Source organism: Pseudoliparis swirei, chromosome 5, assembly GCF_029220125.1.
Source record: "Pseudoliparis swirei isolate HS2019 ecotype Mariana Trench chromosome 5, NWPU_hadal_v1, whole genome shotgun sequence".
In the NCBI taxonomy this organism is placed as follows: domain Eukaryota; kingdom Metazoa; phylum Chordata; class Actinopteri; order Perciformes; family Liparidae; genus Pseudoliparis; species Pseudoliparis swirei.
This window is the reverse complement of record NC_079392.1, coordinates 1,952,946-1,975,266: the sequence shown is the minus strand read 5'-3', so window position 1 is coordinate 1,975,266 and position 22,321 is coordinate 1,952,946. Positions and strand designations below refer to the sequence as shown.

At 43.9% G+C, this 22,321-nt stretch overlaps 2 protein-coding genes across 2 annotated transcripts in view; one reads left to right on the top strand and one right to left on the bottom strand.

Annotated features, from left to right (window-relative positions):
- Positions 1–258, bottom strand: part of ano8b (anoctamin 8b) — a 37,343-nt gene extending 37,085 nt beyond the window's left edge. Inside the window, exon 1 of the mRNA XM_056414707.1 lies at positions 41–258. Coding sequence (XP_056270682.1) covers positions 41–185 — 145 coding nt within the window. The 5' untranslated portion in view covers positions 186–258. The remainder of the gene's footprint in view (positions 1–40) is intronic.
- Positions 259–2,665: 2,407 nt separating this feature from the next.
- On the top strand, positions 2,666–21,860 carry gtpbp3 (GTP binding protein 3, mitochondrial). The gene is made up of 11 exons (XM_056414953.1): positions 2,666–2,838; positions 3,323–3,594; positions 3,682–3,768; positions 4,566–4,648; positions 5,055–5,174; positions 11,138–11,210; positions 11,930–12,073; positions 13,938–14,103; positions 18,648–18,778; positions 20,281–20,461; positions 20,965–21,860. The coding sequence occupies exons 1-11, from the start codon at positions 2,753–2,755 to the stop codon at positions 21,194–21,196; spliced, it is 1,575 nt and encodes a 524-aa protein (XP_056270928.1). The 5' UTR covers positions 2,666–2,752; the 3' UTR covers positions 21,197–21,860.
- Positions 21,861–22,321: the final 461 nt, after the last annotated feature.

Here is a 22,321-nt window from a genome sequence, read left to right as displayed (position 1 = left end):
TCTGCTGCTTCCTTTGTGCGCATCGAGCAGCAGCACTCACCCAGCACCCCGGAGGCAGCGCCCGGCTCCGGCCTCTCCGCGTCCCCCTGCTGGGCTCGGTGTCGGTGCCGGGAGCCCTCGGCTCCGTCGCCGCCGCCGGTGCTGCCGGTGGCACCGGCCGCCGCCGCCGCCGCCGCGTCGGGCATCCTCTCGATCAGCGAGGAGCGACGGACGAGGAAGAAGATATTCTCCGGGAAATGGTTCGATAGGATTGCATCTCAGAAGGAGGGCAACGCGCGGGTGTCCGAGAGAGAGAGAGAGAGGGGGGGGGGGGGGGTGGAGAGGCGCTAAATGAGCGTGAAAGTGAAGTGAAGGTTGTCGGTGCGGCGGCGGGGGATCGTCCCGGTGGTCCTCTGGAGCAGGATGCGCGGCTCGATGGAGAGCTCTCCTCCTCCTCCTCTTCCTCCTCCTCCTGCTCCTCCTCCTCCTACGACGACGACGACGGCTGTGGAGGAGGGACAAAGAGAGGGAGCGCAGAGGGGAGGGGGGCTGGGTGACACACACACACTTTACAACAATTCACAACAGCATCATGATCACACGAGTTTGGTCCCAGATTGTCTATACGGGCACTTTTTGTTTACTGAATTTTTTTAAAATAAAGTCAGGTTCTGTTTCCTGGTTATTATTACAAAATCCCTTCATGCACAACCCACTTTAATATTTTAACAACATAACAGTGTGTTTGTTATTCCTTCATAAATGTATGTATACTGCAGTCTCCTGATAAACATGTGACCTCCAGTGACCTCTGCATGTCTTTCAGCCAGAGGCCAGAAATAGATCCCTTGAGTTCACTACAGCTAATAAAATGCATGGTTTATATTGATACTGTTGTTGTTGTTGTTGTTGTTGTTGTTGTTGTTATGTATTTTATTCAGTCAATCATTGCAATATAATACAATATTATTCTATATAATATACAAAACAGAAAGACTGAAAAGGTAGAAGCAAAAGGTGCTTATATATTCCTATCCTAAATTATTATAATCAAATAAATCAGAAAATTAATATAAAATAAATAAAAATAATTTAAAAAACAAATTATATATATATATATTCACATACATCTTCCATACGTTTCAATCACACTCAAAACTGTTCATGGGATATCCAAGTTATCATATTCCTTAAGAAATTGCACCTGCGACCTTTACTGTAATTTCATAAGCAGCAGTTGTTTCTGGTAGTTTCTGGTGAGGATGATGCAGCGTGTCAGAGTTCATTAACAGACTTATTCAAACCTGCAAAGCACATCCTCAGAGACACTAATGTCACTGAGGAACACGTATGTGTCTCTTCTCTCCACTCCAACACGCAGCAGCTGTAATCATCATTTCATCTCTACGCCATCAACCTATGCAAAGTGTAATCTCACTTTACAAAGCACACACGTGTTGCTATGCGTGTTCACATGTGCCGGATGTCCTTTATAATGAGCAAACAATGGTGACCTAAAAGTCAAAGGAACACGCCCAAACTCATCCTTCAAAATATATGTTTCTGTCATATACGGTTATTTTACAACCATGGGGGGGGGATATTAACCTGCATGCGCACCGTGTTAGGAGAGGTAATGTGTGTCACTTTCCTATTAAGACCCCGTGTTAACAGAAGAGACACAGATGTTGGTGTCTTGATGCTCAACATCTGCGAGGTGCAGTTGTCACGCTCTGTGCACACAGAGCAGCCGAAAAATGATTATGATCCTATGGCTGTCTCCCAGGGCGTCGGCCACGTGTGTGTGTGTGTGTGTGTGTGTGTGTGTACACCGTCCCTGGATACCGTGTTTGCATGAGGCAGACATGAGGCAGCCTTTCCCTGTGTGTGCCTCACAACTCAATACCTCGTCTTTAAAGGACACATTGTGCTTATACTCACCACTCTCTGGGCTGACAGCTGCAAGGAGCTGCAGTGGAACACGCACACACACACACACACACAGCCTTTACTCTGTGTTTATATTTAATATGGGCGATAAAGAACAGACCACACCACAAATATGTTTTAAGACACAAAAACTCATTCTTACCAATTACATACAAATTAAAAAAATCACAATCACAAATACAGAGAATATGAGCATCACTTTACTATTTATTAGTTACATCTAGCATCATGCATCAGCCCTGCAACACATCCGAATCTCACCTTCTTTGCGGTTACAATTATTGCAGTTTTTTTGCTGGATTAACTTTCATTTAAATTTAAAAAAACTAATTTACTAAATTATTTGGCATTCAGACTTGAAAATGTACCCATATTATTACAATAAAATAAAAAATCCTGAATTGATTATCAAAATAGTTTTCTGTCTGTAACTAAGGGGTTAATAGTTAAGTCTCTTCCGGTCTAAGATATATATATATTAATTTATTTATTAAATAGATAAATAGATAGTCAGCGATGTCCAGTGAAGCGCCATCACGAGAGAGCAACGGTTGCTACACGGAGCGAATTAAGTGGCGTACAGTGGGCGGGACTTACTGTAGATTGAAAGGTCTTCAACCAATGATATTTCAGAATTGTCGTCGGTGTGGAAAACCTCGTCCAATCACAATCCACAAACACCGTGCTACATGTGAACACGGTAGGTGAGTCCCGGTTGAATGTTCTTCATGTAGTTTAAGTGAAATAAGGTAAACGCGATGATTTTGTCAAAGATGGAGCAGATGTTTAGTTCAATGTCAGTCTCTAAAATCAGCCACACCACATGAACGGTGTCATAAATAATACAATCATGCTGCCGTCAATGTTCCGTGTGATGTGGAGAGCTGCTGTCTGCGACCTGAGGACAAGGTTTGTTCACTACGTTCAACCTCAGTGCCCTTTTGGCCACTAATTCAGAAACTGCTTCAACAAACCTGTGTTTTTTCCTTAAATATGGCGATGTAAATGGTTACAAAGGAGATTTAATGTTTGTTACAATACATGTTGTGAAGCCCTTAAGAAAGGTAAGAAATAATATTTACACATCAAAACCTACTGAAAGAAATATAAAGCTATGTGTTTTTCCCTTTAACCTTCATACATGCATAAAAAAACTAATTTATGTTACTCCTGTTCATATTTTATTAACACATTTTTATTTATTTTATTTTGCGTATAAGTATAACACGTTCTCTTATTTACTGACAGTTTCAGTTGACTTGTACTTAGTTGGATGCTTCAGAATAGAGCAGTATAAGTTTGTTAATGTATTGCATGAGTGTTTCGACAAAAAAATGAATAAAATATGAGATTATTCGACTTGTTGAAGGTGTCTTACACTCTCCTCCTGCAGAAGAACTCCGGCCTGCAGACGAGTCTTCACCTGCGATGGAGTCCCAGGTGGGCTGGCGGATGCGGAGACCATCTTCTCCTTGTCGTCGGGCCACGGCCGGTGTGGCGTGGCCGTGGTGCGAGCCAGCGGGCCGGCTTCATCCGCGGCCCTGAGGACCATGACCAGGCTCAGGGGCAGCCTGCCCCCCCCTCCACGGGAGGCCCTGTTGCGCAACATCAGGGACCCCCGATCCAAAGAAGTGCTGGACCGCGGACTCGTCTTCTGGTTCCCAGGTCCGTGCCCTTCAAACAAACGCACACACACACACACACACATATATACACACACAGTTGCTGTGTCTCATGTGTTTGTGTCTTCAGCTCCACACAGTTTCACGGGAGAGGACAGCGTGGAGTTCCACCTCCACGGCGGTCCCGCTGTCATCACTGCTGTTCTTCGCGCTTTAGGTAGAACACAGAAACACCTCAGATTGTGATTTCATATTAATATCCTACAACTTCATACAATGCATACACACACACACACACACACCTTCTGTGTCACGTGATGCACCGTCACTTTGCAGGGTGTTTGGTGTATATATATTTTTATATTTTATATATATTGTATATATTTTATTTATATGTGTGTGTATATATGTGTGTATATTTATATATATATGTTCATCGTATTATTTCTTCAATGTAAAATCACAATAAAACAAAGTAAACAGTACACTATGGATGTCGAATAAATGGAAGTAAAAAGTACAATATTTTGGTATCTGGGTCTCCACAGCTTTGACTTCCTAAGATGTGACTAGTGGAGTCACGTGACTTAAAAGGGAAAACATTCCTATTTCTAAGATGCTTATAAAATGGGACTTGGCAAGTGTGTCCTGATGACAATGTCACCTGCAGTTCCCCCGCTCGCCTCCTAGGGGGCAGTGTTGTATAAATTAGAAATGTTAAATGAAAAGCTTGTCGCCGGTTGTGAAAGATGTGACACTGTTGTTGAGGGGAAAAAGAGAATTTAAGAGAATATTTTCCTCCCAGCTAACAGATCACGACCTACATTTGCCAAATGATTTATGTCCTCAGGTGTCTCCTCCTGGAGAGACATGGTCCCGAAAACAATGAAAACGTTCCAACTTTAACCTCCACCCGGAGCGACACGTTGACCCGGCATTGGATCCTCTACTGTCTGTGTGTGTTTGTGTGCATGATTCATCCCTCATTAATGTCTTCATATATGTGTTTCTCAGGAAGCGTGCCTGGCATGAGACCTGCTGAAGCTGGGGAGTTCACACGGAGGGCCTTCCAGGCGGGGAAGCTGGGTTTAACAGAGGTGAAAACACACCAGAGCCTCACAGGCCGCTGAGGCGTTCACAGGGTCACGAATCAACGGGGAATTCAAGTTCCTGAAATGTCAACAGTGGAAAGTGATTCTTTTGGATATTTATATTTATATTTATATATAACTATATATTTATATATAGTTATATATAAATACATTTATATTTATATATAAATACATTTATATTTATATATAAATACATTTATATTTATATATAAATATATTTATATATATATATATTTATGTATTTATACATATAAAAGTATATATATATGAATATAAATATATTTATGGATCTCTGAGCTGCAGCACCACAGCGTCATGTCTCCAGCCCGCCAGGTGGAAACGTGTCTGCTTGGTGCAGTAATGTGATGAATACCTCTGTCACGCCCTGCAGGTGGAGGGGCTCGGGGATCTGATCCACGCCGAGACGGAGGCCCAGAGGAGGCAGGCGCTCCGGCAGATGTCCGGAGACCTGGGACGCCTCTACCTGGACTGGAGCCACACACTGAAGAGGGTAGGTCCACGGTACCGGTGCCGGTGTCCACTGTCACTCGATCTCAACCAGCTCTTAGGGCTCAAAGGGACTCCAAACCCTCCAGGCCCGGTTTTAAAGTGACAGGTGGACCGGGATACCTTTAGGAGACCTTCAGGAGACCTTCAAAACACAATTAGGAGACCTTCAGGAGACCTTTAGGAGACCTTCAAGACACCTTGAGGAGACCTTGAGGAGACACCTAGGAGACCTTCAGGAGACCTTCAAAACACATTTAGGAGACCTTTAGGAGACCTTCAGGAGACCTTCAAGACACATGTAGGAGACCTTTAGGAGACCTTCAGGAGACCTTTTAGAAGACCTTCAGGAGACCCCTAGGAGACCTTTAGGAGACCTTCAGGAACTTCTTAGAGACCTTCAGGAACCAGCCAACCTCCTGCAGCTCTCCCCAGAAGGAGATTCTGCTCTGGAATAATATCATAATAACCTTTGACCTCCTCCCTGGAAACCTCGCGTAATAATATATTTCCCAGCAAAATTAAGAACGAGTTTTTTCTCCGACCACAACACGTGACTCTCAGAACTCTTCTTCCTGATTCGTGTCGACGTCGTAACGAGTGAAATGGATCCAGCGCCGTGTTCTAAACGCTCGTCTCTATACATGAATATGTTTCAGAACAATAAGCGTTTGAAGAGCCGGTTCGGCCTCCGCGGCAGCGACACCCCTTACTGTTGTTTCCCCATCTGGACACATCTGGTTTTGTCTTGTTTTGGATGGATTTCAGATTCATAATAACAGCTGCTGCACCTATCACCACCGCACACAATCGAGCCATTAATTTATTCTGGGCAGCGGGCTTGTTTTTCCAAAGAGTGAAACGCCAAACGATGGAGACGAGGAGCGACGGAGGCTGAGGGGACGCACATCACGGGGTCGTGACCTCGATGAGGTTTAAATGCTACGTGCAGAGAGCTGATGTCGTATTGTATAGAAAACGAGCCTCTGGTGGCGCATCGACTCAAGCAGGAAGCTTAACTGTATTTCTATTTGTTTGCAGTAAAAGGTTCATAAATATTTGGCCGCTCGGGTTAGGAACACCACATGGTCAGCGACCTTTGACCTGAACAGTGAGTAGTGATGTGCACCTCTTCACGCTTTACCCTTTGAACCAACATTTATGCACTTAAACCATCCGGGAGAGGAAATATTAACTTTACAATTTCCAAAAGTTTTGGAAAAGTCGTGGACAATTTGTTAGATATTCTTAATGTTTACGCAGTTTGATTAAAAGAATAAACATTTATATACATATTTATTCTTTTAATCAAAGTATTGTCTCATTTATTTGTGTCATTTAAGGTTTAGATACTCGTGTGTGTATATATATATATATATACACACACACACACTGTAAAAGATGGTGCAGTAAAATAACAGCAGATCCAAAGCAGGTGTGTATCTTGTGGTCTCCACGTCTTCACATGAGACGCCTGGTTCACGGCTCACCTGAGCTGCAGAGCCTCTGTTGAGGCGGCTCCGGTTCATTGACTCCGCGCGACACGGAGGCCGAGCCTCTGCTGGGCGTGGTCCTGAATCACGCGGCCTGGAGGGGGTCAGGTGACCTCCCTGGAGAGGGTCAGGTGACCTCCCTGGAGGGGGTCAGGTGTGACCCGCCGGTCAGGTGACCTCCGTGGAGCTGCTGCTGCAATAAAATGGCGCTGTGCCAACGGCTGCTTGTTTCAGTAGTGGCGTTTTGCTTTTATTTTATTGTCTTTTTTGCACTTTTCCTCTCTTTCTTTTTCTTTTCTTTCACGTTTGTCTTAGTTACGGTCGGACACTGGACCATAACTACTTTTTTCGATAATTCTACTGTGGCTTTTGTTCACTTTGTCGTGAGTATCGGAGAGCCACAGCAAAACCATGACGGGGACCGTCGTCTACTCGCTCAGCTGATCGCTGTGCAGGCCGAAGCTTCTGCCTGGAGAAAGACCTGTGATCCCGCTGGAGCTACGGAGGAGGGCTCGCGGCTGCAGATCGGGTGTCAAGCGGAGGGCTAAAACGAGGAGATACAAACCCTCGGTACCGTCGATCATAACGGGGAACGTGAGGTCTTTGGCGAATAAGACGGATGAGCTCGGCGCGCTGGTAATGTCTGAGAGGATCTTCCGTGAGAGCAGTCTCTTGTGCTTCACTGAGACGTGGCTACACGCGGACTATCCGGATCACAGCGCGTCTTTGCCCGGCTTCAGGACTGTTCGGGCTGACAGAGACGCTACACAGAGCGGTAAGAAGAGGGGGGGATCGCTGTTTATGTGAATGAACGGTGGTGCCATCCGGACCATGTGTGCGTGAAGGAGCGCTTCTGTAGCCCGAACATTGAACTGCTGGCCGTGGGGATGCGCCCGTACTATTTGCCGAGAGAGTTCACGTCCGCCATTGTGGTTGTCGTGTACGTGCCGCCATCAGCTGACGCTGAGGAAGCTGTGGACACCATCCACTCCACTGTGTCTGCTCTGCTGAATCATCAGCCTGGAGCATTCATGGCTATCACTGGTGACTTTAACCACACCACATTGGATAAAGCTCTGCCAACCTTCCATCAATACATAGACTGCCCAACAAGGAACAATAACACTCTGGACTTGCTGTATGCTAATACTAAGGACGCATACAGCGCCACTGCCCTTCCCCCCCTCGGCAGGTCTGATCATGACCTGGTCCGGCTGACACCAGGTCTGTTCCTCTGGTGAAGAGGCTGTGACCACCAGGACTGTGAGGAGGTGGTCTCTGGAGGCTGACGACGCTCTACAGGACTGCTTCGAGTCAACGGACTGGGATGTGTTGTGTGGACCGCACGGGGAGGACATCAACAGGATGACCGACTGCATCACGGAATACATCAAGTTCTGTGAACACACCACCATCCCATCACGGACTGTGCTGCTTCCCCAACAACAAGCCCTGGATCACCAGGGACCTGAAGGCGCTTCTTAACAAGAAGAAAGCTGCTTTCAGGTCTGGAGACAGGGATGAGCTGAGGAAAGCCCAGCGCAACCTAAAGGTGAAGCTCAGGGAGGGCAAGGACTCCTACAGGAGGAAGCTGGAGGCCAAACTCCAGCTGAACAACACAAGGGAGGTGTGGTCTGGGATGAAGCAGATAACTGGCTTCAAGGTGGGAGGGAGACAGCCAGGGGGCTCCCTGGAGAGGGCCAACGAGCTGAACTGTTTTTTCAATAGGTTCAGTTCACAGCCCTCCTGTCTCCTCCACACATCACACCTCCCAAACACCTCCCCCTCTGTCCCCCCTGCTGAGCTGCACATCCACCGAGCCCTCAATAACAATGGGCTCCTCCACCCTCCCCCCTCTCTCTGTGACGACTGACCAGGTGAAACTACTCCAGCGCAGAGCTGAAGGTCCTGATGGCATCAGCCCCAGGGTCCTAAAGACCTGCCCACCCAGCTGTCTGGTGTCCTGCAGCGCCTCTTCAACCTCAGCCTGAGGCTGGGGGAGGTCCCGGTGCTGTGGAAGACGTCGTGCCTGGTCCCTGTCCCAAAGAAGTCAGCACCATCTGGCCTCAACGACTACCGACCGGTCGCCCTCACCTCCCATGTGATGAAGGTGCTGGTCTTGGCCCACCTCCGGCCGCAGGTGAAATCGTCGCTGGACCCTCTGCAATTTGCTTCCCAGCCTCATGTGGGAGTGGACGACGCCATCATCTACCTGCTGCAACGAGCTCAGTCGCACCTGGATGGAACCGGTGTCTCTGTGAGAGTCACTTTCTTTGACTTCTCCAGTGCATTTAACACCATCCAGCCACTGCTGCTGAGTGAGAAGCTGCGGGTGGCCGGTGTGGACGCGTCCACCATCTCCTGGATCACTGACGACCTCACAGGCCACAGTTTGTCAGAATGGGGCGTGTGCTGTCTGGAACGGTGGTCAGTGATGCTGGAACCCACAGGGAACTGTTCTGTCTCCCTTCCTCTTCACCCTGTACACCAGTGACTTCCAGTACAACACGGAGTCATGCCATCTGCAGAAGTACTCTGATGACTGCAGTGGTCGGGTGTATTAGGGATGGACGGGAGGAGGAGTACAGGGCAGTGGTGAGCGACTTTGTAAAGTGGGCCGATGAGAACCACCTGCGGCTGAACGTGGCCAAGACCAGAGAGATGGTGGTGGACTTCAGGAGGAAGAGCTCCTCCCCCTCTGAGTGTCCTGGGAGTGGACGTGGACTTGGTGGAGGAGGACCAGTACCTGGGCGTCTCCATCGACAGCCGACTGAACTGGAAGGCCAACATCAACGCTGTGTACAAGAAGGGGATGAGTCGACTCTTTTTCCTGAGGAAGCTTCGATCCTTCAACGTGTGCAGCAAGATGTTGGAGTTATTCTACCAGTCGGTTGTGGCCAGTGTGCTGCACTTTGCCATTGTCTGCTGGGGGAGCAGCATCGGAGCCGGTGACACCAGCCGTCTTAACAAACTGGTTAGGAAGGCTGGCTCCATCATCGGCTGCCAGCTGGAGCACCTGGAACAGGTGGTGGAGAGGAGGACGTTGAAGAAACTTGTGTCCATATTGGACAACCCGGACCACCCTCTCCACCACCTCCTACAGGGACAGAGGAGTACTTTCTCCAGACGTCTCCTCACGCTCCGCTGCCACAAGGACAGATACAGGAGAACATTCCTGCCGACGGCTATGAGGCTCTACAACAGTTCACCTCTTGCCAGATCACCCTAACCCTTCATTTAATTTGCTCTGCACTCATACACACACTTTGCTTTTTGCACTCTGTCTATATTTAATATTTTGTGTATTTGATTTGTCAGTGTTGTGTATGCATGTGTGTTGTATATTTACATATATATTTTGTTTTGTATTTTACTTTATCTTACTTGTACACTTCTATATCTTTCATCCCTGTTTCTTATATTTTGTGTTTTGTTTTTTATTCTTGTGTGTTGCTGCTACTGTCTCGACAAATTTCCCCTTGGGGATTAATAAAGTATCTATCTATCTATCTAAAAGACGCTTTCTGGAATCTGACCTCTTCCTCAGAACCCGCTAATGAGATGCGTGATGAGAGGGTCTGACACCAGGAACAATGCAGGTTGTTTTGAAGCCGCCGGCTTCCCTTTGTTGTGTAGGTGTAAAGGTATGGGAGCTGGGGCTTCCTGTTGATGTGCAGCTATACCACGACTGTGTTAAAGGTCCGCACGTCCATCCATCACCGTGGAAACACTGAAGCTCCTCCCCTTCTGCGTTCTGCATGGTTTAATATATATATTTAGTGTTGGTGTCTAATGTTTCTCTACATAAGATGGACCAATGAACACTGAAAACAATCTTTGCATTTGTTGCATCTGATTTTCCCAAATGTGATTTTATATTATTAAATGATAATAATACATCAATGGAGAAATCGGAAAATTTAAAATAACCGTTAATTGTTTTCCCGAGATCAACGCAGCGTTTGCTGCAACATTACGCCACGAGAAAAATAAGAAATGTTACTGAAAATGTAGGGGAAAAAGTAAAATGAGAATAAAAGTCAAGAAAGGTACAATAACAGCCCAATTAACCGTATAAAAGGTAAAGGAACTGAAATCATGTGAAAGAAAGAGAAAAGCAGCTCATATTTTTCTACAGTTGAGTTTTTTAATTAAATGACTAAATAAAGGACAAATGTGTATTAAAGGTCATTTACGGACATTTAGATAAATTCAAAAGGCGACGAATGTAGAAATAAAAAGTTAGAGATCCGTTGGGAGCTCCATGTGTGAGAATTAATTTATAATGTTTCATTAAAGAGGAAAAATAACTGAAGAGAAGATTCACACTGATGTGAAGATCTATTTATTTATTTAGGTTCCTAAGAATCGTTTGGATTCTCTCTTGTTGGATGAATATAGCATATTGCGCAATCATTTATATATATATTATTACTGCACCATTATGACTCCAGCCTCTTCTCTCTCCTCTCAGGCTCTGGCTCACGTCGAGGCCTTCATCGACTTCAGCGAAGACGAGCTCATCGAGGACGGGGTCCTGGACCAAGGTGGGTGTCCAGTCCAACAGAACCGTCTTTCCTGTTTGGATCCTTAACCACGCTTGTGGGGAAAAAGCCGTCAAGATCAAACTGCTTAAAAGACGATTTCCTTTGAGGAAGTCTGGCGAGAGAGAGGGGGTAGTGGAGCCATTCGTCTTACCTTCAAAGAACACCTGACACTCAGGAATCGAGCAACTTGCAGTCCAACTGTGGCACCACATGTGGACTTATTGTGACTTTTTATGTTTTATTCTGACGATATTCTGACTTTAACCAACATGCTGCACCATGGCTTTGTACCTCCTTTTTTATAAATACTCTATTATAGCTTTTTATGTTTTCTTATGACAATATTCTGACTTTTATGAAGGGTTAACGACGTGCAGCTGGTCTGGAAGTAGATGACGCCTCCAGAGTCGATGCTCTCGACTCCTCCAGGTGTCTCACCTCGTTTTGATAACAAACCCTCTGTCTGTATGGAAGTTGTCCTTCAGAGGACAGACGTGACCTTCAGATTACATACATGACCTTCAGGGGACAGACGTTGTCCTTCAGGGGACAGACGTGACCTTCAGGGGACAGACGTGACCTTCAGATTACATACGTGACTTTCAGGGGACAGACGTGACTTCCACGGGGCCGTGGAAGTGAAGTTTGTATTTAAAACCCTTTTTTGTCCCGTCCCCCTCCTCTTTGTCTTTTTTTCCGACCTCCTCGTCTCACCACAGTGGACGCCTGGGTGTGCGACCTGCAAGCGGAGATTGAGCGCCACCTGCAGGATGAGCGGAGGGGCGAGCGGCTGCGCGGCGGGGTGCAGGTGGTCATCGCCGGAACCGCCAACGCCGGGAAGAGCAGCCTCCTCAACGCGCTGTGTAAGAGAACCACGAACACCCAGAGGACGGCTCCCTGGCCCCTGGATACAGACCATAATGTCCTCTGAGGCATTATGGTCTGCATGGATGTGTTTTATTTATTTATAAACACACAAACTCATCCATGCTCAGAAAGAGAGAAAAATAGTTTACAGTCTGAATTTTAGAAATAATAAAGCGACATGAAAGTAGATTTTGAGTTAGGCGCTTTATTTATATATAAATATGTATATATATATATTATAAATAATATATATCTATATGATATATAGATATATATATGATTTATATATAAATATTATATATCTGATTTATATATATACATATATAGTATATATAATATATAATACAAGTATTTATATATATATATATCATGGAAAGATGGAAAGTAATCCATTCCATGTTGTATGTATGTATATATATATATTATAATAGTCTCTTCATAGTGAGGTGATGTAATCTCATAATTACCACAACATGCACACGTTGCAATAGTCCTGACTTTTAAATGTTCTCCCCTTTTTTTTAAATGAGTTGTTCTCTTGTTTCTCATCTCAACCTAATGAATCCCATGTTTATGGTGTGAGGCTATGTTTGTTTCGGATATGGTATCCTAAATCATTTATAATCGCTCTGTGTAAACCGTCTGAAGAGGGGGCCTGGCAGGGTCTCCTCACAGCTTCCTATCAGAAGAATAGACGTATTTATCAAACTTCAGATACGATCCTGTTCTCATTTCCTCTTCTGATTAGTCTCCCCCCGAGGCCCGACACCTCGTCAGCAACACGCTGATTCAGGAGTTTATTTAGCAGTGTTATGATTTCACATGGGGTCTGTCACGTTTTGAAAAAGATAATATAGAAATTATTACAGAATGAGTTTCTGTTTTGTTTGCATAATGCAGAAAACCTGGAAAAGTCCTGGAATATATTACTTTCCATCTTTACATGAAAAAAACATAATTTTATTATATATATATATAATACAATTATATTTATATATATAATACAATTGTATATATATATATATTTATATAAAATATATATTACACATATATTATATATATGATACATATAGGAAAATTCCTTTGGAAAATAAAATCCCAAAAGTTTTTGAAAAGTCCTGGAAATGTTTTATATCCATATGTTCATTTACGCTGAGTGTTTACATTACATTACATGTCATTTAGCAGACGCTTTTATCCAAAGCGACTTACAATAAGTGCATCAATCTAGAGTATAAACTAAGAACAACAAGAATACAGAAAGTAACATTTCCTCAACATAGTCGAACTACAAAAGTACCATAAGTAAGAGCTATTTAAGTGCCACTGAAGTGCAAATCTGTGTTTAAAATAATTACTTTGTTTTTTAAGGAGACGCTCGTTCATACGTGCTGCAAGTGAACGAACCTTAACTGAAAAGACATACATGTTTATTCTTTTAATCTAAACTATTGTCTCTCATTCATTTGAGTCATGTAAGGTTTTAAAATGTATGCTTTGGAATTCTCATTGTTAGTTTAAATACGACATTCATCACTTTTTAATGTCTGCACATGGTTTAAATTTGGTTTAAAGTCATTGGTCACCATGTGTATGAACCCTGACCTTAAAATAGAATAAAATAGTCAAGTAGTCACAAGTAAAATATATAGAATTATGAATTCCTTATGAGCAGACAGCTGTACCAACGTCTCCACAGCTGGTCGCGTGTACTGAACTTTATGTTCGATTAAAAACAAGATGATTTAATTTTCGGGGTCATCAACCCAGCAGATACATGTATACATCAGATTTATTTAGCTTGTAAACTATGAACAAACAATAATATAGCCAAGGAATCCTCTTTCCTGTGATCCCCAGGCCAGAGACCGGCAGCCATCGTTTCGCCCGTCGCCGGCACCACCAGAGACGTCGTGGAGACGGCGCTGGACATCGGCGGCTTCCCCGTCCTGCTGAGTGACACCGCCGGCCTCAGGGAGAGCCCCGACCTGGTGGAGCGGGAGGGGGTTCGCCGGGCCCGGGAAAGGTGAGGGGGGGGGGCCTTTATTCTTAATGTGGAAAGAAAAAGAAAAGTAATTATCTCCTTCTTTTTCCTGCGTTTTAAAATGAAGAGGAGGAGGAAGGACAAAAATGGTGCAGGCTTTGTACAGTCATGGAAAAACCTGGAAAAGCCATGGGATTTTAAAATGGTTTATTTCCAGCCTGAAAAAGTCCTTGAAAAAAATGTAAATGGAAAGTAAACTTCTTTTTTTTCAAAAGTTTTGGAAAGGTCATGGAAATTCTGTTATATTCACATCTTCATTCATGCAGTTTTATTAAAATAATACACATTTATATCAATATTTATTCTTTTAATCAAACTATTGTCTCTTTCACAGAGATTTCACCAAATGTTTGGTCATTGGAAATTTGGTTTAACGTCCTGAAAACCCATCAGTCAACATGTGTCTGAACCCTGATGAGGAACTATTCTTCTAGTATAGAGTGTTTGACGCCTGCAGACTGCATCGTGGGTAGTCGTGGATGTAGATTGACGCTTTGGCATCTGTTCATGTGATTTATGTGTTTATAATATAACAAACAAGCCACGGGACCCATGGAATATGTCCTCGAAAACAAAGAAAGGAAGAAATAAGTCTTTTTTTTTCTCCCTGTACACCATCCTATATATATATATATATATACACTACCGTTCAAAAGTTTGGGATCACCCAGACAATTTCGTGTTTTCCATGAAAACTCACACTTTTATTTATCAAATGAGTTGCAAAATGTATAGAAAATATAGTCAAGACATTGACAAGGTTAGAAATAATGATTTGTATTTGAAGTATTAATTTTTTTCTTCAAACTTTGCTTTCGTCGAATAATGCTCCTTTTGCAGCAATGACAGCATTGCAGACCTTTGGCATTCTAGCTGTTAATTTGTTGAGGTAATCTGTTGAAATGTCACCCCACGCTTCCTGAAGCACCTCCACAAGTTGGATTGGCTTGATGGGCACTTCTTGAGGACCATACGGTCAAGCTGCTCCCACAACAGCTCAATGGTTGAGATCTGGTGACTGGCCACTCCATTACAGACAGCAAGCTGCCTGCTTCTTCCCTCAAGAGTTCTTCACAATGTGGAGGTGTGCTTTGGGTCATTGTCCTGTTGGAGGAGGACATTGGCTCCAATCAAGCGCTGCCCACAGGGTATGGCATGGCGTTGCAAAATGGAGTGACAGCCTTCCTTATTTAAAATCCCTTTGACCTGGTACAAATCTCCCACTTTACCAGCACCAAAGCAGCCCCAGACCATCACATGACCTCCACCATGCTTGACAGATGGTGTCAGGCACTCTTCCAGCATCTTTTCACCTGTTCTGCGTCTCACAAATGTTCTTCTGTGTGATCCAAACACCTCAAACTTGGATTCATCTGTCCAGAACACCTTTTTCCAATCTTCCTCTGTCCAATGCCTGTGTTCTTTTGTCCATACCAATCTTTTCTTTTGATTGGCCAGTCTCAGATATGGCTTTTTCTTTGCCACTCTGCCTAGAAGGCCAGCATCCCAGAGTCGCCTCTTCACTGTCGACGTTGACACTGGCGTTTGGGTACCATTTAAAGAAGCTGCCAGTTGAGGACCTGTGAGGCGTCTATTTCTCAAACTAGAGACTCTAATGTACTTGTCTTCTTGCTGAGTTGTGCACCGGGCCTCCCACTTCTCTTTCTGCTCTGGTTAGAGCCCGTTTGTGCTGTTCTCTGAAGCGAGTAGTACACACCGCTGGAGGACATTTTCAGTTTCTTTGCAATTTCTCGCATGGAATAGCCTTCATTTCTAAGAACAAGAATAGACTGGCGAGTTTCACAGGAAACTTCTTTTTTTCTGGCCATTTTGAGAGTCTTATCGAACCCACAAATGTGATGCTCCAGATAATCAACTAGCTCAAAGGAAGGCCAGTTTTATAGCTTCTCTCATCAGCAAAACAGTTTTCAGCTGTGCTAACATAATTGCACAAGGGTTTTCTAATCATCCCTTAGTCTTCTAAGGCGATTAGCAAACACAATGTACCATTAGAACACTGGAGTGATAGTTGATGGAAATGGGCCTCTATACACCTATGGAGATATTTCATTAGAAACCAGACGTTTCCACCTAGAATAGTCATTTACCACATTAACAATGTATAGAGTGTATTTCTGATTGATTTAATGTTATCTTCATTGAAAAAAACAATGCTTTTCTTTGAAAAATAAGGACATTTCTAAGTGATCCCAAACTTTTGAACGGTAGTGTATATATATATATTTTGTTGTTGAAATGTCCACAGAGTTTATATTATTGCTCAGTTATAAATACACGGGACACAAACACTCCCAGGAAGGTTGCGTAACGAAGAGCCTCCTTCCCGCATCGCAGAGTATTTACCATGAAGAGAGGCGCGGTGTAAAGAATGGACGTACGCGGCGCTGACGGCCGCTTCCACTATTTACACAAGGGAAGAATGGCCGTGTGTCATCGGCTGCTTCGCCGCACACAAACAGGCGGCTGGCGGTCAGACGTATGGACACGTAGCCAAAAGAAACCCCGCGCTGCACACCGCCGTATGCAGACGGCGGTTAAACAGGTATTTGGCTTCAATGTGCGGAATTTATGACAATTTTCATTCCAAGATGTCGATTGTTTCCCCAAGTACTTGTGTTCTTGGCAGGGGGATAAAGCCTCTGACACATTTATTAGATATTACATCACTACACATGTGATGCAATATCACATTTAATTTGCTGGACACTGAAGGGGGAACTTGGCACAAACTTTTCACTGCCGTTGACATTTTTTATTTATGAGCTACACACCCGTTGAAAAGTTTGCGGTAGAAATTACCTTATTTTTCAAATCACTGTTTTTTTAACATTAAATGAATCATAAATACTCTCTCCATAGTTAATGTGTAGATGACTATTCTCTGGTGTTAATGAAGTCTCTCCAGAGGTGTGTAGAGGCCCATCTCCAGTGTTCTAATGGTACATTGTGTTATCACCTTAGAAGACCAGCGGAGGGGTAGAAAACCCGTTAAGCCTTTTTGATGTGAGCGCAGCTGAAAACAGGTATGCTGCTGAGAGAAGCTATAAAACTGGCCTTCCTTTGAGCCATAAGAAGAACTACATTAATATTTACTATAAAAATCATTATTTATAACCTCCTCGACGTCTTGACTAGAATTTATATTCATTAATAAATAAAAGTGAGAGTTTTCATGGAAAACACCAAACTGTCTGGGTGACCCTAAACTTTTGAACGCTAGTGTCTCTTAACATTCTGGATATACATCCTCGATGCCCGTGGAGCCGGTACCTGGTGTAGGCGGCGAGCCGCCCCCTCAGCATGGCGTTGTCCTTGCGCAGGCCGATGGCGTCGTGGTGGCGGGCGTCCCGCTCTCTGAGGCCTTCCTTTGAGCCACAAGTTTGAAGAACTACATTAATATTTACAATAAAAATCATTATTTAAAACCTCGTCAAAGTCTTGACTAGATTTTATATTCATTTAGCATTTCAATTGATAAATAAAAGTGAGAGTTTTCATGGAAAACACCAAATTGTCTGGGTGACCCCAAACTTTTGAACGGTCGTACAAATGTAATTACAAAAAGCAGGAAATTAGTCACCGATCAGTGGAAATACAGATGTGCCCGAGTAGAATATAATGTCCAGAGCAAACGTTCTGGAGTTCCTCTGGCTGTTGGCCTGAGTTATTTGGGTGGCTCTATAGGAAGGGTGGGCAGCTCGTGTTCTGCGGGGGACTTTCTGTGCAGGGAGCGGGTCGGAGGCTCGTGACCCGGGTCACTGCAGGAAGGACGTGGCGAGTTCGAGCATCCGCTACGCCGCTCACGGCTCGCTGGGACCGCGGCGCAGCGGAGCAGGAGAAGGGAATTCCATTTTTGGGATGGATTCCTTGTAGACATCACAGTCTGTGTTGGTCAGCCTGTATTCCCCTCCTGCAGCTCCAGTGGTGTTTAACCTGGAGCTGCAGACTACTGAGTATTATAATAGGATGCTTCAGTTATTTGATCATACATCTTATAAACTAAATCACTAAAACACTAAATCACTGGATCACTTTATCACTTTTTCACTTTGGACACTTTAATTTGTCTGTTTCTGCAATGCAAATGCACCTTGTTTTATTTATTATTGAATATTATTAATGATTAACTTGTATATACTTATATTCCGTCTGTATATATAATATTGCTATTGTAATTGTTCTTACTTTTTTATTTTTATTTTCATTACTGCTCACTACTGAGCACCTGCTTCTGTAATCCTGCAATTCCCCCACTGAGGGACTAATAAAGGATTAATTTAACTTATTTTATAATTAAAATAAGTCTAAAAACATTCATATTCAATCACACAGTGATAATGTAGATATGATGGATACATATAATTAGGTGTTTTATCCCGGTCAGTTGAATGAGTGCAGAGTTTTTAAATAAATAATTACAAACTATATAAAAGAAATGCTGTTGTGATTGTATGAATAATTCCATATTAAAAAGTTTGAGGCTGTTTCCTTTCGTTGTTGTCCAGAGTGGATCAGGCCGATCTGACCCTGGTGGTCGTGGACTGTGCTGATCTCCCTCCTGATGCAGAGCGAGCTGCAGCCTTCCTCCAGGGGTACCTCAGCAGTGTGCTGCCCCCTCAGGAGCAGCCGCAGTCAGGTATGACATCACCTGCTTCACCTGGACTGTTACGCAATGATGTCTGGAACCACTCGAGTCACTTTAAGCTCAATGAAGTAGATATGCATGCTACAGTAACTCTGACCGTCAAACAACCTCAGTGCTTTGCTTTTAAGCACAGATCTAACATGTATTGTGACACCAGGTGCTCACTGGGTTCATACGGTCATGGAAAACCTGAAAAGACCTTGGAATTTAAAAAATATTATTTCCAGGCCTGGAAAAGTCATTGGAAAAAAATAAAATCCCCAAAGTTTTGGAAAAGTCATGTAAAATGATAATTTACATGGTATGTATACTGTATGCCAGGGCTATTCAACTTCAGTAGCAAGTGGGCCGAAGAAGAAAATCACGTGAGGGCCGCACAGAATATTGATCAAATAATGGCTAAAAATGAAAGACAGTAATGTATATTTCCACAGATAAACAGTCACACACGAAAATGCGTCGGTATTGTGTGGCAAAAGTCTTGCGAACAAGCATCACTATAAACATGTTTCAAAGTGTAAATATCCGCTCAAGGTAACCAGTTGTTTCAGATCCCTTCAACCAAACTGTTCCTATGAAAACATAAGAAATGTGACTTAATGGATCAATATATAAATTTCTTGGGCTGAAACTAATATCTGGTGGCGCAGCGCACAGACTGCATGTCTTTCAGTGCAGACTCCTTTTGCGTGAAAGGGATCGAAACCAGGTCGGGCGATCTTTTTATTTTAATTTTTTCGAAAATGTATTTCTTCATCCGTGGCTGTGATGCACTGCTCACTTATACAATCGTAATCGCCCAAATGGATATGAACGGTGGCTTGAAGATCTCCAGCAATATGTTTGTGAATGTGTGACGAATCTGGTGAGCGAGACAGAGCCCCGCTGCAGATGTTAAGAGAACACAACCCACGCGTAGGGAAACCAGTAGGTCTGAAAACCAGTAGGGGTGTAACACCAACACGGGTGCGTAACATAAAGATGTAACCATACAGGTTTGGTTGAGGCAACAGTGAAACTCAATGGCTCTGGGTTAGATGTCTCAATGTATAAAAGAGGCGTGTCCGTCAGTTTTATTTTTTCTTACCAAGCTATACTGATTTGCAGGCAGTCTTGCCGTCCATAGTTAAATTCAAACGGGCCGTATCCGGCCCTCGGGCCGCTAGTTGGATAGGCCTGCTGTATGCTTTGGAATTCTCAGTTAGTTTAAATATGACATGTTCTCACTTTCATGTTTTACATCGAGATTTCACAAATTGTTTAGTCATGGAAATTTGGTTTAAAGTCACAGAAAAGTTCTAGAAAAGTTAAAGAAAAGTCACAGAAAAGTTATAGAAAAGTCACAGAAAAGTTATAGAGAAGTTATAGAAAAGTTATAGAAAAGTTATAGAAAAGTCACAGAAAAGTCACAGAAAGACTACCGGCTTGAAAAGACTATCCAAATGGAAATCTTAATAACTTTTTAACGTTGTTTCTTCTCTCCTGTCTTCCAGTATTTCCGGCGTCTCTGTTGGTGCTGAATAAAACGGACCTGCTGCCTGAGGCCCAGCGGCTGGCGCTGGACCGGGAGCTGAGGGGGGTCTCCGGTTTGCCTCCCGTCTGCCACATCTCTTGTCTCACTAGTGAGGGGCTGCAGGACTTCCTCTCAGTGCTGCACGCCAGTGTCAAGACTCTGTGAGTTTCTACGGCCGCATGCATGAACATGTCTTTAAAAAGTCATAATATTGTCATAAAAAGCTATAATAGAGTATTTATTAAAAGGACAAAGTATATTGTGTCGAAAAATGCTCCAAGAAATGTCCGGACCCAGACGCCGTTGTATGTAAAAAGTAATATTGTAGTATGAAGAAAAGAGTCATGGTATAAGATAATTAAGAATTATACCTTTTTAACCGGCGCAGCTTTACGGTCCAGGAACTCACCAACCATCTCACGTGATGCCAGTCGGCCAATCACATGTGTGTATTTAAACATAGCCGTGAAAAGCCATAGTATAGTCTGTCATACAAATATCATAAAAGGGTGATTGCGTAATATGTCCTATGAAGTGAACGTACAAAAAAATGTCAGAACACGATGTTCCACAGTGTAATGCTATTCTTTAATGTTTGTAATCCTTTCTGAAAGACAAGTTAATCACTCCATGTCAAACATTTTGTCTTTGGACTTCCTCCTAGGTGTGGCGACCCTCTGGCGTGCGCCCCCACCCTGACCCAGGCCCGCCACAGGGCCCACCTGCAGCAGTGCTGTGCGGCGCTGGCTCAGTACCGGCGCTATCGAGGCGGTGACCTGGCGCTGGCGGCCGAGGGCGTCCGGCTGGCTCTCACCAGTCTGGGCCGGATCACTGGACGCGTCGGGGCCGAGGAGATCCTGGACATCATCTTCAAAGACTTCTGCATCGGGAAATAGTCGACGTGAAACGCATGAAATATTATCTCGGAGAGGAAGAGCCGCGTTTGATCCCAGAGTCCTCGGCGCAGAGCGGGCCCCGCCCCGTCATTGTGCAGCGTTGAGAGGCCCGAAAGGTCAAAAGAATTCAAGACGAAGGACTATTTTGGTTTGACGTTGCTGCTCGGTGGCAGACTGAAGTCGTTCTCACAGGATAACAGGTGCCTCGGACGAGCCGCGACCGTCTTGAATGGTCATGCAAAAATAGCTCCTGATAGCTGAGCATTGGGCGAGATCATTTACAATGAAGCGGCAAACCTCTGCAAGGTCACACGGTTTGGATGTTTACGTGTGTGTGTAAAATTGTGTCCCCACGTGACACCTTCTGGTCAAGTCCTCACGGGTCTACAAGTTCAAGTTTGTGTGTGTGTGGTATTATGTCCGCAATAATGGCGATAATGTGTGTTTTCATAACAAATCAAATGTAGGACATGAATAAGAGGCCACAGAAGAAAGAAGGGTAATAGGATTGCCTTTATACCTAAATTATTAATTTATATTCACAACTGGTGCAACATTAATAGCATCTTATAGCTCTTCGTGCTTCTGGACCTTGTTTTACATGTCATTACATGTTTGAAGACTCATCAGGTTGTTACTGTAAATAAAATGGAAGTAAGGCTCATGAAGCCCTTCATTGCAGTTCCATGGTGGAGCGTTCCTCATCATGCAGGTCAAAGGTCATGTGCTCACAACACCGTCATCACACGAGAACTACTGGACGTCCACAGGGGGAGTCAAGGTCTAGTTTAGCTGTTGAGTATAAACACGGATGTATCGCATTAAAACTACCTTTCAAGTCTACCTCTACACCATAATAATAAATAATATACATGTACAGGGTTCAAAAACCTGGAAAAGTCAGGGAATTTTAAAACGGTAATTTCCAGGCCTAGAAAAGTCATGGAAAAAACGTAAATCACAAAAGTTTTGGACAGTCATGAGATGTTATATTCACACGTTCATTTACGCCCAGTTTGAAATTATAAATATGTTTTAGAAAGAAAGACGCTCGAAATATTAGCCGGCGTACGCTCCCATACTGGCAGCGCAATTATTTTTTTCCAGCGTTGCAAGTGAACGCAC